Here is a 17710-nt window from a genome sequence, read left to right on the forward strand (position 1 = left end):
ATATCAATACATACATTTAAGACCATCATAAAAAATGTCATTTCAGTTTATTTATTATGACTCAACTTGTTTACTTAAATGTTCTGATTTCTTTGTATGAATTCAATATTTGGCTTGATGGCTACATCTGATGGAAATTTGTGTCAATAGCCCACTTAGAAATCCCCTTACTGATAAAAATGTTGATGTGTCAAATACTTATTTTCCCCGCTGTATGTATGTTTTTACTATGTTGTGTTTATGATGGCTGCTACCTTTTATGTAGCATTTTAATATTTTGTTTATGTTTATGTATGGCTGCTCCCTTGGCCAGGTCTCTCTGTGTAAAGGAGAATTTTGATCTCAATGAGACTTCCCGGTACAATAAAAGTAAAATAAAAAAATAAAAAACATAAAAATTAAAAGGAATATTCCACTCTTATAAAAAATCATGATAATTTAATCATGATAAGACGTGCTTATGCAATACGAAAAGTTTTAAAAGTGAATATTTTTAAATTTTTCTTGACGGAAATGACTATTGTTTTGCGACTATAAGACTCTTATGCCTCATTTGGGACCATTTAGAGCCCGTTGAAGTTGTGTTGAAACTGCAATTTTAAACTGCATTTAAATTGTAAACTGTTGGGGTTCAATAAAGTCTATTAAATTGAGAAAAATCCGCAAAATGTTTCCTGTAAAAAAATATATAATTTATTTTCGACTAAAGAAATAAAGACATAAACAACTTGGATGACATAGGGGTGAGTAAATGATCAGGATTTTATTTTTATGAAAGTGGAATGCTACTTGAAGAGTGTATATTTTCACTTATTAATGCTTTCATTTATTCATTTCAGGAATAAATGTTCCATCCGAGTATTATAAAAGGCATGTTTTGCTTTTTTAAACTTTTGGCAACATTTTTGCACCAAGCCCTGCTTAATTTATTTTCCTGCCTCGGAGCATCAGTTAAATGTATGAACTCAAAGGAAATAAATGGACTGAACTCACCAATCAGAGTCCACAGGTGTGATGTCAATGCGAGGGGTGATGAAGGGCAGGGTGGTCGGTCTCGCCATGAACTCTTCATCTGGACTGCGTGATCTCTCCATCTGCCTCCATGACAAAGGAGGCAACTGCAGGTTACCAGACAAACGACGACACCTCCGGCGTAGGTCCAACCCTAATGTGCAACCTGAAGACGTGAAAGATTCACTAAGTCTGCAGTCTGGAGGCTCCTTGCTGTCCTGGAGCTAGAGATAGAAAGAAAAAGAAGAAAAAATGTTGTTTGTAAGAGTCTACAGAATATTTGAATAAATAAATTGGCAAGTTACATAAGCAAATCAAGCTTTGGTTAGTTAGCTGTTGTTACCACAGCCATTAAAAAGTAAATGTGACAAAATACAAGGCTTTACAAGTTACAAGCAAAACATACACACAAATATTTCATGATACAATATATATTTTATTATATTATGATGGATGTCTAGCAAACGATTCACAATAATTTTTGGGAAAGGTATTAAAGCTGAAATGGATTTTCCATCTGCTGCTTTTGATGTAACATCTAAGGATATTCTCTACTGAAGACTTTGCCACTCTATATCCATTCTTGCAGTGCCATTAGCCAATCAGAATTACCATGATTTTTTCGCCTACTTTGATTTTCCATGTGGCATTTAAAAAACGCATGTGTTCAGAACTGACTGTACATACAGAGTTGCCTTATAAGACACAGTAAATCTCACATCAAATGACAAGACATAATTCAATTTAAAATAAATTAAAGATACCAATGTCTACTAACCAACATCGTTGCCTGGGTTGCGTATGTTTGGGGCGGGTCTATAAAAACAAGGTCCAGATTCTATTGTGGTAGAGGTGTGTTTGTTTAGGTGATTTCAAATATCAACATTGGCTTTCAGTGATCATGCACCCCGCCTTTAAGGGATAGTTTGCATCAGCATGGACTTTGATTGGTTATTATGGTCATGCCAAAGCAAAAAAACGGCCAATGAGACGAATAGCAAATGAATGATAAAATACAACTTTTTTACAGTTTTATAGACCACTATTGAGTGGATTGAGATAGCTTTGCATTAGACTTACACACCACTAGAGGGAGCCAATCCCTTTCCATCAACAAAGTCAGGGCAACCAAAAACAGAAATATCAGAAAAAATCTTTAGTCTAACTGATTATATTACTGATTAGTTACAATAATACTGTAATAATATATAATATAATAATAAAAAAATATAATAATAAACTAAATTACCATATAAATCAAAAAACGTATCCATATTATATTCAAGATTTGTGACCATGGACCACAAAACCAGCGATTATATGCACAGGCATATTTGTAGCAATAGCAAACAATACGTGGGCGAATATTATCTAGATTTTTATGCTAAATATTATGAGGATATTAAGTAAAGATCATGTTCCGTGAAGATATTTTGTACATTTCCTACTGTTAATATATCAAAAATGTATTTATCATTAGTAATATGTGTTGCTAGACTTCATTTGGACAAATTTAAAGGCGATTTTCTCAATATTTAGTTTTTTGCACCCTCAGATTTTAGATTCTTAAATAGTTGTATCAAATAGTTGCCAAATATTGTCCTATCCTATCAAATGACATATCAATGGAGTTGTTAAAATCTCAAATTTCCAAATTTGACCCTTACGGCTGGTGATCCTGGGTCACATGGTTCCTCTATGATTACGAGCCAAGAACCACTTTTAGTGCTATTTAGCACCGTTTGTTTTTAGAGTGTAGATATAATAGATCTTTAGCAACATTTAATTCTACCAACAATCACATACAAAAACATGAGACATGTAAACCCCTGAAGACACCCAGAATTTAAATAAACCCAGAAAATGTTTACATTAGACCCAACAATAGTTTAAAACAACCCAGCATAGGTTAAATTACAACCCAACATGTTGGCATTGTCCCTTTTTAAGCCAACACTGAGTTGAAAATAACCCAGCATTTTTTAGAGAGGATATACTGTATGAACAAAATATACCACACACATAAACATTGACAATGTGTGCTGTGCTGTCAAACAGTGGTAGGTAGTAAGAGCGAGATGCGCAGGCTTGAGAGAAGAACTCACCAACTACTGATACTAAAGCTGAGAAGTTGTCAGAGATGAAGAGTTACAGTATATATCTGCATCATCTGTCAGGGACTACAACAACAACAAAAGAACCGAACAGAGCTTCATGTGAAAAGAAAATCTGAGGACATGAGCTGGTAAAAACCTCCTTTAACAGACAGAGATGCAAAGTTCTGGATTGTAAGACAAGAAAAACACGCCTACACTGTCCTATATAAACCACATAAACGGGATTTTTCTTCACAGCTTTGACAAACAGCACCTAATGTTCCTTGAACCTTCAACAGAGGCCGTCACAAATGAAAGGCCAAAATGTAATGGTGTGCTTGGCAATATTTGCTATGAATGTTGGGAACAATTTGCCATCCTTCGCATCACATACGAGATGTTTGGATGAGTCATGCTGAAAGACATTTACAATATTTCAAAAAACTGACAGGAACAGAGATTTTTCACCACAGAAAGGTTCACATTTCTTAACGCACATACTGTATACTGTAAGGACATTATAAAAGCTTTGGCATGTTGTCCGATCCTTTAAAGATATTCCCATTGAAGCTGAATTTCCAATCCTATATTTTCCACAGAATAAAAAACAACATATGGCTTTGGAAAAACATGAGCGTAAATGAAGGCAGAATTTCAATTTCAAAGACACGATTTATTTGAGCGTGTTTCTTCTTACAAAACATCTTCACAGTTGGAAGTGACTTGTACAATGATTGATGTCACACAGGGCTTAAACAGAAAACAACAAAACTCAGACAGAACACAAAGATGGTGCAGAAGATGTCATCTCTGAGCTCATCATGTCTCATTTCAAAGGCAGCATCCTTCGAAGGTTGCTTTTTTTGTCCGCCGCGTACTTCATCAAGGTTCTTTAATTTGTTCCTCGTAAAACATAATCACTGTGATTTCATTCTTGCTTTTAGATGAAATGGTTGCTTTTCTGTAACAAGACCTGAAATAATAAACACTGATGACGCACATGGCTGACAAATGCAACCTCCAGAAAACGCAGCCTTCGGAATGAGATTGCTCCGACTGATCCAAACGTTAGCTAAGAAGACTGGCCCAGCTCTGATGGAGGAAATAAACCAGACGAGGAATGACCGAGGTGACCTCCCGAGATTCCCCGTTCTCGGGGAACACTTTGCGGTCAGCTCACCACCAGCGACTGCAGTCACCCGAGACCTCGTTCTTTTTTAATTCATTAGACTAATGCAGCTTCGCTCCGAGTCATAAAATGCTCCTGTGCTTTGGCAGACAACCTTTTCTCCTTCAAACTAAAATTATCCAAAGCAATCAGACAAAAACCTTTGACCATATGATTGCTTGACTCAGTTTGACTTTGTCGGAAGTCACAAACAGCAAATACGAAGACAAAATAGTATAATCTCATTTTATACATCCAACACAATCTCACTAGTGTTGTAGTTCTCGAGACCGAGATCGGTCTCAAGACCACTTTTTAAAGGTCTTGGTCTCGTCTTGGAATCGACCACATTTTTACTCGGTCTCAGACAAAGAGGACTCGGAATTTTACTTCAAGACTGGTCAAGACCACAACTGATGGCACATCACAAATATATTTTTTATCATTAATTTTATGCTTATTCAGGTTTGGCATATGATGTTGGCATTGTTTAAGCATGGTTTAGGTTTCTTCCAATGACAATTTTTCTAATTTTATTAATAAAAACACCTGCATTGTGTTAAGTGGATTGCAAGCCATGGAAAGACAGTTCAGAATAAATGGTTAAAGGAATAGTCAATTTTCTTAAAAGAAAAATCCAGATAATTTACTCACCACCATGTCATCCAAAATGTTGATGTCTTTCTTTGTTCAGTCGAGAAGAAATTATGTTTTTTGAGGAAAACATTGCAGGATTTTTCTCATTTTAATGGACTTTAATAGACACAAACATTTAATACTTAACTCAACACTTAACAGTTTTTTTCAACGGAGTTTCAAAGGACTATAAACGATCCCAAACGAGGCATAAGGGTCTTATCTAGCGAAACGATTGTCATTTTTGACAAGAAAAATAAAAAATATGCACTTTTAAATCACAACTTTTCGTCTAGGTTGGTCCAGCGCGACCTAACGTAAATGCGTAGTGACGTAGGGAGGTCACGTGTTACAAATATAAAACGCACATTTGCGGACCATTTTAAACAATAAGCTGACACGAAGACATTAATTAGTATCAGTTGACATACAACAACGTAGGAAAGGTCCTCTTTCAACACACTTGTAAACACTGGGGCGGAGTTTCGTGTTCGTCCTCTGTGACCTCTTGACGTCATGACGTATTGCGTGGGGTCACGCTGACGTATCACGACCGGATCTAGACAAGAAATTGTGGTTGAAAAGTGTATATTTGTTATTTTTATTATCAAAAATGACAAACGTTTTGCTAGTTAAGACCCTTATGCCTCGTTTGGGATTGTTTATAGTCCTTTGAAACTCTGTTGAAAAAAACTGTTAAGTGTTGAGTTAAGTATTAATTGTTGGTGTCTATTAAAGTCCATTAAAATGAGAAAAATCCTGCAATGTTTTCCTCAAAAAACAAAAAGAAAGACATCACACACACACACACGCAAGCAAACAAACAAACAAGAAGTGCATAATCATTTGCATATTCCACATTTTATCATAAGTGTTTTAATGCAGTGACTTGCACTGGTCTTGGTCTTGACATGGTCTCGGCCTGTCTTGGTCTTGACTTGGTCTCGACCCTTTAAAGTCTTGGTTTTGTCTCTGTGTCGGCCTGTCTTGGTCTTGGTCAAGACTTGGTCTCGGTTTAGGTGGTCTTGACTACAACACTAAATCTCACTGCCATTTCTAACTATCTAATGAGGTGGCACTTTCATACAATCCAAAATTTTTGTACGATTACTTCTTGCAAATTCATAAAAATTTGCCACCTTGCAAAAAAGTTACTAATTCCCAGGAGAGAATTCATCAGAGTAATGTATCATATATGCGACCCTCGACCCCAAAACCAGCCATAAGGCTCAATATTTTAAAATTGAGAAGTATCCATCATCTGAAAGCTGAATGAATTAAATCCTTATTTTTTTTACGGATAGGACAATATTTGGCTGAGATACAACTATTTGGAAATCTGGAATCTGAAGGTGGTCCAGGGTCACATATAACAATTTAAAGGGAAACACCACCGTTTTTCAATATTTTCTATGTTCTTACCTCAACTTAAACTAATTAATACATCCCTATCTTTTTTTGATGCGTGCACTTAATCTTTGTAGAGCACGTCGTGAATGTGTTAGCATTTAGCCTAGCCCCATTCATTCCTTAGGATCCAAACAGGGATGAATTTAGAAGCCACCAAACACTTTCATGTTTTCCCTATTTAAAGACTGTTACATAAGTAGTTACACGAGAAAGTATGGTGGCACAAAATAAAACGTGGTGATTTTTTAAGCAGATAAAAAATGAGAACTATTGTATTAACTATTTTATTGTGTAATAAATAATACAAGCTGACCGCTGTATTCTTGTGGATACATTGATGTTACTGTATTTTAATGTTCTCACATACAGACTTATATATTTGAATAAACCAATAGCAAGAGTATGAATTGTGTAATGAAAAAGTATAAAGCTTACAAAGAAATTGGGCTGAATGAATTGGGCTGGGGTCCACTTTAGGATGTTATTATCTTTCTAAACTTGATCTGTACAGTAACACATACTGTATGATACATACTTTGACAATTAGTTATATCTGTAATCTAACAATAAATATAACAGTACGTTAATAGTAGAGTTAACTAAGCAGTAACTAGCTTCAATTAAACCTTAGTATTTACTACACATTAGTTACTCCATTTATCCCAGAGCTGATAAAGAGACCCATTAAAGGGTGATAAAGAGAGAAAGAGAGAGCTGCTACTGCGCTTGACATTCATGTCACTTAAATCAATAGCTGGATCAGATGAGTGCCAAAACATGATTAGACAAACATCACACATGCGTTTTATCGCACATCCTGCTGCTTACAAGAGAGCTTGTTAAGCATCAGTGTGTGACATTTAACGTCTGCCAGGCAGGGAGCAAAAGCGTGAGCCATGGCAAACAAGAGGGCAGAAAGGAAGGTTAAGCAAAAGGTTGAGTAGATCTGGGGCACTCCGTCTGGATCTGTCCCATCTCATAAAAACCCAACCAATAGTAGAGCAGAAGAGCCAGAGATTAAAACACACACTGTTCCAATGACTTTCCACCTGCCTCACAGCTTACAAAGTCAGGCTACCATCTAAAAGCTTTTATTTCCTAGTAGCAATATGTAAAACTCCGTCAGGGCAGTGGTAACATTTTATTACTAGGGATGTGATAGGGTTAATCACAATGTATTCTTTATGTTGGGTTTAGAAATCTCCAGTGACTTATTGGGAATAAGGTTTTGTCTGCTGTATTTACAAATAATTAAATCATCCTTATCACTCAAGCATCCTGTGTGCATCTGTGCTGCATGCGCTCGATGTAGCCTGGCGAGTTGCCTTGCCAGCAGTGCACATGCAGACTGACGCCCACTGTCACTGCATAACAACTTGGTGTTTTCAACGTCTTATCTGTGTTTCTTTATAAAGATGCCATGACAAGTTAAACAGCTCAACTTTGTGTCTTATGTTTAAAAAAGTCTTTGTCTCAAAAGTGTCTTATAAACCATACACTCTGCTGTTTTTGAATGCAAGACAAATTGTGGTGCTTGCCCTTGGTGTTTTTTTTTCTTGGTGTACACTGTTAAAAATTCGTTACAACGAGGTATGCAGCAAAGCATTTGTGAAGCCACAACACGCACAACCTTGAGGTGGATGGGCTACAACAGCAGAAGACCCCACCCAGGTACCATTCATCTTCACTACAAATAGGAAAAAGAGGCTACAATTTGCACAAGCTCACCAAAATTGCACAGTTGAAGACGGGAAAAATGTTGCCTGGTCTGATGAGTCTCGATTTCTGTTAAAGGAATAGTCTACTCATTTTCAATATTAAAATATGTTATTACCTTAACTAAGACTCATAATGGAGAGAAGGGAGAGTGTTACTGCGCAGAGTCGAAGTACTCCCATAAGTGCTGTTCCGCCATACAATATAGTTCCTCTTTTAAATCCGCTTAGAAAAGCTCTACGTTTTATTTTGTACCACCAAACTTGCTCGTATAACTCGTCTTAAATAGGAAAAACGTTGATTTGTTTGTTCACTTCTAAATTTATCTCAGAGTGGTACCATTGAATGAATGGGGCTAAGCTAAATGCTATCGAAGTGTAGCAGCGCGCTCCAGCGCTTACGTGCACGCACTAAGATGATAGAGGGATGTATCAACTCTTCTTAGTTAAGGTAATAACATATTTTAATATTGAAAATGAGTAGACTATTCCTTTAAGGCATTCAGATGCACTCTAAAAAACAAACGGTGCTATATAGCACCAAAACAGTTGCTTTGGATCGTAACGATAGAAGAACCATTTTTAGTGCCATATAGCACCGGTGAAGAACCAGTGAAGCACCAGTGAAGCACCTGTGTAGAACCATATAGTGCTATGTAGAACCATATGTGGTGCTATATGGCCCCTATATGGTTCTACACTGGTGCTTCACTGGTGCTTCACTGGTGCTTCACTGGTTCTTCACCGGTGCTATATGGCACTAAAATGGTTCTTCTATCGTTACGATCCAAAGCAATTGTTTTGGTGCTATATAGCACCGTTTGTTTTTTTAGAGTGTGGTGGAGTCAGAATTTGGCGTAAACAGAATGAGAACATGGATCCATCATGACTGTGCAGGCTGCTGGTGGTGTAGTAATGGTGTGGAGTTGTTTTCTTGGCACACTTTAGGCCCCTTAATGCCAACTGGGCATTGTTTAAATGCCATGGCCTACCTGAGCATTGTTTCTGACCATGTCCATCCCTTTATGACCTCCATGTACCCATCCTCTGATGGCTACTTCCAGCAGGAAGGTGGAATCCCACAAATCTCCATCAACTGCAAGATGCTATCCTATCAATATGGGCCAACATTTCTAAAGAATGCTTTCAGCACCTTGTTGAATCAATGCCACGTAGAATTAAGGCAGTTCTGAAAGCGAAAGGGCGTCAAACACAGTATTAGTATGGTGTTCCTAATAATCCTTTAGGTGAGTGTAGACATCGCTTTAGTTTGTGTTTATTAACCCTTTAGTTTCACTTTATCATGCAGCTATTCCTGTTAGAGGTTTTTTAGAGGTTAAAAAAACATTGAATTCATTAATAATATATGTGTTCATTGTTCTGTCATAGTTTCTTCAAAATTAAGTTTTATTTGATTTTTTTTATAAAAATATTTTATTTTTAGGCCTTTGATTGCCCCGCCCCCAGTTAATCGAGTACTCATTTTTCAGACCTATGGATTAATCAAAATGAAAAAATTACATACTGTACGGACACATCCCTGTTACAAACCTAAAGGCATAAGGATAAAGCAACAACCCATTTGGTCAGCTTATGACATATATTTTGCGATGGAAATTATCGAACATCAAAACGCAACATTGCTCCCATGATGAAAGAAGCATGCTTGCAAGCCCCGCTCCTTCGAGTTGCATCTTGTGATGCCTTGAAACTCACCTCATTGGGTGACACAGTAAGAACACTCCGGCTCTTCCTCATCTTCTGCAAAGTCTTTCTCCAACCGTCCCGCACAGGCCTGCTCCACTGACACTCCTGCAAAAACAGATACACAACCCCGTCAAACGTCATCTTTCAAAGAGAGGATAAATAATAACATTTGACCTTTCTTGCTAGAGCGATGCCTCAGGGTAATAATAAAATGCAAAGTCCTTCACAATTCTTCTGTAGCTCAAGCAGACTGACAGAGAGAGAGAGAGAGAGAGAGAGAGAAGCACAGCTTGTAGTCTTTCAAAAACAACCTTGCTGGATATTATTTATGGAAATGTACAAAGCAGTGTTTAGATGAAGTGAAACAGAAATTGCAGACTTATGTTAACAAACAGAACTGCATACACTTCCGCCATTTGACCCTGGCAGGACAAACAGGAAGTCCTCGACCATACTCACAACATTGATTTATACCACTGTTGGGTAAGATTGTGTTTTTTTAATGGGGTCTGTACTGCCATGCAAATTGAGACAGGTTGAAATAAATGGGCTGATTTAAACCTGTGATTTTTAAACAAGCAATAACATATATAACTATTCAGAAGATAACATCAAAAGAAGCAACATCAAGCAGATTTTTGTGCTGTTGCTGTAAATTGAAGATGTTCAAGTGTACAAATATTGAGTGCTTTTAGCACAACAAGTAAGGATAAATAAAATAAAAACTGAACAAAACTACATAAGACAAACTATTCCTGTAAGCCTGAAAACTCATCTACAGGATGAAATATTGAAAACTATAAAGTAAACATTTGTGCAAAAGTAAAAATTTTGTTATCCTAAGTAAACATAAATGAACTTAGCTGTGCCTTTATGTGTGTATATTGGCTGGGTCTGTCTGCAACTCAGTTTTCTCTTCAGTATTTACATATGGCTGTTTTTAAGGGTCTTGTCAAACCATGAGCCAAATCTGTGCTTAAATCAATATATATGACAGACAGTCCAGCCCTGAGGGAACAAGGAAGCTTTGAGATGTCACTCAAGAGCTGAAGGCCAGAAAGGCGTCACTCTATAACCAGATTCTATTGATTTGACCATCACTTTCTTAACCTGTCTGTTCTAGGTACTCCAAGCAGCCCGTATATACTGACGTTAACCAAAGAAAGAGAGATTTTAGATTGCCTGTCAAGTCTAAATGGTAAGTAAGAGTTTATATTTTATCAGCACTGTCAGTGAGCCATCGGACTGGGTCAGTAAAAAGGCATATAGAAGTCTCTAGCAGCATATGTGTCTTTTGTATGCCAGCTGCTGATCCGTGACACTTTAGACACAGACAAGTGGGAATTCCAATAGGGAATTCAAATAGGATTTTCTACAATGTGAGCACACATTTTGCTTTTTGCCAAATTATACTTTTTTCCTTTTTCTAGACATTTTCACAACTTGCTAAAATCAATCATTCATCAGCATCTACAATTCACGGTGATTGTGGTCAATGTCTTCAAATGTTAAATTTTTTACATCTAAAAATTAACAAATCTCTTTCTTTGGTTGTCATGGGAATGGTCCCAGCAAGCATTGCCATAATTTCACCAGGTTAACTTTAAACCTAATACAGTCCTCTTATAAGTAACCCAATTCTAGCCAAAATAAACTTGTGAGATGTATGATATTCCATGATTACAAGGTGTTTTGTTATTTATATTTGGGCTTTGGTTATACATTTTATTACATTTTTATTGACAGCTCAAATTTTACCTTGTTTATTCCTAGACGTCTTAGCTGTACTTAAACGCCAAATTGCTTTCTGAGATAATACTTGAACTCCATCTCATCTAGTTTCATTATCACATACATTATCTTGCAAGAAAATTATGTTTACAAGAATTTTACTCAATAAAATCAGTGGCTACACCACTATATGGTCTAATGACCACATTGCAAGCAGACTGTCCAAAAGTCCATCATTCAGTGTTGGGTCAAAAAGTGACGAACCCAACCGCTGGGGTAAGAAAATGTTTATGGGTCAGTGACAAAAATGGTTTGGCAAGAAGATAAATTTAAAAAAAAACTTGTTTTAAAAGCATGCATCAAGTTTATTTCAATGCACATCGTGTATTTATGTTAATTTTATGCAAAAAAAAGTTACATTTGCACCATTTTTATGAAAGTTAAGACTGAATAGACATGAAAATGTCAAATGGTGTAACCGCCAATTGCCCCAAAGATTGAGAAATATCATTTATCCACCTTGATGGCATGTATGCGTAATCCTCAAAAAAAAAAAAAAAAATCAAATATAATTTTATTAGTTATTTCTAAATGTACGTTTTAATGCGTTTTTGTAATATTTGTCCTGACATATGCTGAAAACTACGGAGCCCCTAAGGGGACAAAAACTAAATAAATTTTAGTTTGGCGTGCGCACGTGAAACTATCGCAGTTAGTTTAGCGCGCGCACACAATAGTTTCACGTGAAACTATCGAGTGCGCACCTGAAACTAAACTTAAAAAAAAAATTCTGCACATAAAGGTTTCGCCTGAGCACATGAAAGTTTCATGTGAGCACATGAACTTTAGATTTTTTTACTCCAATATCACCTTAGGGGTTCGGTAGAAAACAGCTCTGTTTTCTAAATTATCTTTGACAAATTATGTAAAAATGTATGTAAAAAAATCATATTACACTAAACTAGATGATTATATTTTATTCTAAATTTTTTTATTAATATATTTATATATTCATAAAAAAATACTAGTTACACCAATTGACACAGACCATTGACATTGTGGTTCTGTGGACTTGGTTCTCAAAAAAGAGAATGTATGCAAGTAATCGAAAATTTATTTTGAAATGTTAACACTTTTACATTTAATTGAACCATACGGACACAAAATAATTAACGTCGCATCATTGACCAAACCAAACAATGGTTTAAAAGAACCTAGCATAAGTAAAATTACAACCCAACGAGTTGGTTTCACCACTTTTTGGCACAATGCTGGGTAGAAAGTGACCCGGTGTATCAATTTAAACAAATGCAACGTTTAATACCTTTTGCAACTCTTCCCTCTCCTAATACAGTACATACAAATTATATAAATTATCCATACATTTTCCATAAAATCAGCATACTGTATACACACTCGCCAAACAAAGTCTGCCACAGAATAGATGTGATACAAATATGTTTTACATATTTAGTAAGATTACAATTCTTATTCTTCTGTTTTCTTTTCTACACACTTTATTTACTCGCCCTTATGCTCTTCCAAAAAAATCTTATTATTTTTTCTGGCAAACACAAAAGAAAAATCATGTAGCTCTGTTTTATGACATTTTAAAGTGAGCATGTTCCAATTAAAAATAAAACAAAAATCACACACAAAAGCACCACAGAAATAGCCCATAATACTTTCCATATACTTATCATTCATTCACATGCGCCGTGTTTAAAATTATAATATCCCCCTATACCCTCATTTTACCATTCCCTGCATCTGTCCACCAATATAGTTCACTCGAAGGAGTGAATTCTGACAACTTGAGCTCGCTGGAAGCAACGCAGTACGGGCAGCATCTTCTGCCGAGACGTGACAATTAATGTGGTGCGAGCGTTCACCACATTTAAAGAGTGACACGAAAGAAAAGAAAATATTTAATGAATTGATTCTCTTGTTTTTTTTGTGTGTGCACAATCTTGTCACTATAAAATGAAGAGTAAACCACTATAGTCACATGGACTATTTTAATGTCTTTACTGCCTTTCTGGGCCTTGAACGTTGCTGTAAATCAGGGACTCAGAAAGCTCAGGGATTTGATCAAAAACAGGTCTTGCGTGTGTGGAACGACATGAGGGTGAGTAATTAAGTTTCATTCTGGAGTAGCTATAGATCAGTCGTATCAGCATTTTTGGAGTAAAATAGATGTGGTCACTATGAACTGTGATAGCATGGAACGTAAGTACGAAATTATACATTTACTTTGTGTTAATCAAAATCTACAGCACATATGGGTTTGAAACAACATGAAAGTAACTAAATAACGACAGAACTTTAATTTTGTGGTTAACTATTCCTTTAATTTAAATATTTAGTTTTTCTCCTTAAGTTTTGTTTGTACTTAAATTTGCTAAATTTCCAACAAAAACAGTACTGCATGAATTGAGGAGTCTATTCTCATTAGAGATTCACATGAATAGTTTATAATATTTAAAGGGTCCTCTGGGAAAAATCACAAATCTTGTCCCACTGCTGTCGTTTTGCCGTTCTTCTGTGAAAAAGCTCTGACACCCAGAAAATAATTACTGTATGCAGACTGAATAAACCGACACATAAAATACAGAGTGCTTTAGTGGTTAAACACAGTTAGCTACAGTACAGAAAATTTGCATGAAGCAGAACTACAGAAATCGCTGAAAGAAAACTGTTGTTTTAGGTAGACAATTTTCCAAGAATTGATCTTTAGATTGCATTCATGCATTTGGCCAATGCTTTTATCCACAGTGCATTAAAGGTATACATTTTATGTCTTTTTCCAGGGAATCAGACCCATGGGACTCTACCAGCTGAGCTGCATGAGCTCTAAGGCTAAGAACAATGTTTATTCATGCATCACACCATATTCATATACCCCGGCACAAACAAAAAGCATTTTTATTAAACAAAATATTTTTGTCCTGAAAAATAAAAGCGCATTGACAATAGAACATTGACAATGTTTTTCTGAAGAATAATAGCCGATAGCACATTTGCATGAAGTAGCCTAAAGCCCTGGGTATAGTCTGTTTTGCAAAGTCGAATGCATAGCCTTGCAAAGCATAGTTCATTTAACTCATACACATGCACTAACGTTTGTGGGATAACATTAAAATTCACATTACCACTTTTAGCATAGCTTAGCATAATTCATTAAATCTGATTAGACCATTAGCATCACGCTCAAAAATGACCAAAGAGTTTCGATATTTTTCCTATTTAAAACTCAACTTTTCTATAGTTTCATTGTGTAGTAAGACCAACGGAAAATTAAAAGTTTTGATTTTATAGGCTGATATGACTCGTTCCAGCATAATAATCAAGAAACTTTGCTGCCATGGGCGCAGCAGGTGCAATGATATAACGCAGCACCCAAAAATAGACCCCAGCTAGGTAACTTTCAATGTGACCGGCACTTAGTTTGTGTAGTTGCAGAGCTGGATAATATCATTGCGCCTGCTGCACCCATGAGACAGCAACAATGTCCTTGATTATTACGCCAGAATGAGAGCATAGTCCTAACCATATCGACCTAGAAAATAGCAATTTTTAATTTTCTGTCAGTCTTAGTACACGATGTAACTACAAAAGAGTCAAGTTTTAAATAGGAAAATTATCTCTTTGGTCATTTTTAAGTGCGATGCTAATGGTCTAATCAAATTCAATGGATTATGCTAAGCTATGCTAAAAGTGGTACAGCCAGACCCGGAAATCACCTGAGTGGATTTCAAAATGGTAAGAATCAAATGTTGTCTAGGGGATCTGGAAAATGAGCATATTTTCAAAAAAGTGTTCCAACCTGCAGGGTTGCCAGATCTCCAAAAAACCAACCTGGTTATGTCTAATATAAGCAAAATCAAAATTATTTTAGTATAATTAATGTCGTTTTGATATATTTTATACAGTGATTATGAAAATACTGTAGATCATTCAATAAAACGTATTACTGGTTAAACTGACAAGAATGCATTTCAGCATTAATGAGGTGGGAGGAAAATGGAAACAAATGATGACAGTTAATAATGACGTAATACGGAGAGCATTCTGAAAATCAGATGGAGAGATCTGACAGCTGCAATGAGTGGTTGGTCACACCTTATTGTGCAATGAACATGAACTGACAACAAGCTCATCCGCCAAAAACACAACCTTTGACTTCTCATACAGTATGTACAGTATGAACATGTTACCAAACACTGGTTCATTGGAATCAGCTCTGCAAAGGAATCACCTCTTCATCTGTAAGCAAAGCAAATCCCATAAGGTCTAGATCAGAAAAGCTTATTTCATGTAAGGTGCAATTTGGTGTATTGCTCATCTCTTAAGGTGTAGGTTATAGTCACAGTCAGTAAATTCAATTCCTAAACAGGAGCAAGTGCAGGCATCAATTAGGGTGTGTCACCCATAAGAATGAAACTGCACTGAAGCTTATTAAACACACAAACAATGGCACCATGACCCATGAGAAAAAAGTGTTTGTTAAAGTAGTCCCTGAGCAAACCATACAACTGATCAAATTTTTAAGGTGTCATCATTGGATTCATTAAAAAATTTAATGAGAAGACTTTTTGTGCCCAGTGGGTCTGGTGACAGAAGAGGTGCATATTTCTAAGTCATCCCCACAGTGCCGAAACAAGTTCTCGAACGTCAGTCGAACGCAGGAATTAATGCATACAGCGGCGCAATGGAAATTTCCTGCTTGCTGAATCTGATCCATTGCATGCAATGGATTCCCAACTGACATCATCTTGCCACCAGAAACCAGTCACACTGGCATTCTCCTGTCAGATGGGACACGGGTGAATACAAACATGTCTTCCCCTTTGCCTTTACTCAAAACTGGAGTTCTGCGTACAGCAGTTCATCCAGCTCACCTGGGGACCCGACATTAAGTATTTATTAGCAGCAAATAATATAGTTAAGGTTTAGTTAGATTTATGCCTCCTACAGAAGACTGCCTTAAAAAATTCAAGTTTGTTTTATCAATAATCTAGCAGACACCTTCTAGGAATAAGGTAATAAATTGTGTCTGGCTTCACATTTAGGTTTTTTATAATAAGGCTGGGCTCACACTACAGGATTTTTTTGAATCCTGGCTAATCATGAAATTTGGTTAAAGCACACACATAAGGAGAATCTTGACAGATCTTAAATCCTAAACATGCTCACACTACATAATTTGAAAATCATGGCGTATCACATACTACAAGATACTATTAAGATTATCAAGCCAGAGGCAGCAGGATTTTGTGCGTAATTTGGTGCCAATTTTGTGAAGGTAAGACAAGGCCACTCCTTCGCTAAACGTAATGTTCTGGATGGGGTGTCATTTATGTCATTCCAGTTGCCTACCGCCATCTTAATTAACTTCCGAGTTCCAGTAGGCTACTGACAAGCATTGGCTAGCTTGCTACGATTTACGGATTTCTTATCTTTTACTGTCTATGATTCTTACGGATACGGGAAATGGCTACGAAAGACAACATTTCGCACCTCGACTCTCATGAAAAGAAAAAAATCTTGGTTAGGGTGTGATGCCTACTCGATCCCTAATGTTTTCTTCCAGCCGCTGTCCACTGCTACCGAACTCCCACTATTTTTACAACACTAAGGCACGACACAACATGAAACTTTGCTCAAAGTATCACCTGGATCTCTACACATGAAGGCGAGGTTTTGAACAACTGACTATGGTGTCCGATCGCCGTCTTTGCCAGACATAAAGAATCGATTTCCGAATGCGAATGAATGAATCTCATACGAGGCTCCTTTTTTAACTAGAAGGTCAATACTGTTTTTCACTTGCGACAAAACAACAAATTATCCGTGCATTTATATGGAACTATGCTTTAGGAGCTATCCATCTTTACTCTCCTCCCTCCTTACGTCGCATTCTGGGTTGATAGATCTTAACTGGCAAGATGGCGGAGAGCGGACAGCAAAACAACCAAAGGCAGTTGTTCAAAACCTTCTTTTTAGTAAACTCCATGTAAACAAACAATGTTCACAATGCTCGAGTTCACATGTAGAGACCCAAGTGATACCAAGTGATAGCAAAGTATCATGTTGTGTCGAGCCTTTTTAGTGTTGTAAAAAGAGCGATTTTGATGCTCACAACATATTGAAGGCATAGCTTCTAGTTCTTTTGCGACCACTTCAGGTACTCAAAATGGCGGAAGACAAGTTTGAGATGTAAGTGACGTCAGCTG

General features: G+C 36.6%; 1 protein-coding gene across 1 annotated transcript in view; it reads right to left on the reverse strand.

The window, feature by feature from the left end:
* Nucleotides 1-17710, reverse strand: part of pde4ba (phosphodiesterase 4B, cAMP-specific a) — a 192145-nt gene that overhangs the window by 136937 nt on the left and 37498 nt on the right. The window contains exons 2-3 of the mRNA XM_065264857.2: nucleotides 9753-9848; nucleotides 994-1235 (exon numbers count right to left, since the gene is read on the reverse strand). Of these exons, the coding sequence (XP_065120929.1) occupies nucleotides 994-1235; nucleotides 9753-9794 (284 nt within the window). The 5' untranslated portion in view covers nucleotides 9795-9848. The remainder of the gene's footprint in view (nucleotides 1-993; nucleotides 1236-9752; nucleotides 9849-17710) is intronic.

Source organism: Paramisgurnus dabryanus, chromosome 7, assembly GCF_030506205.2.
Source record: "Paramisgurnus dabryanus chromosome 7, PD_genome_1.1, whole genome shotgun sequence".
Lineage (NCBI taxonomy): Eukaryota > Metazoa > Chordata > Actinopteri > Cypriniformes > Cobitidae > Paramisgurnus > Paramisgurnus dabryanus.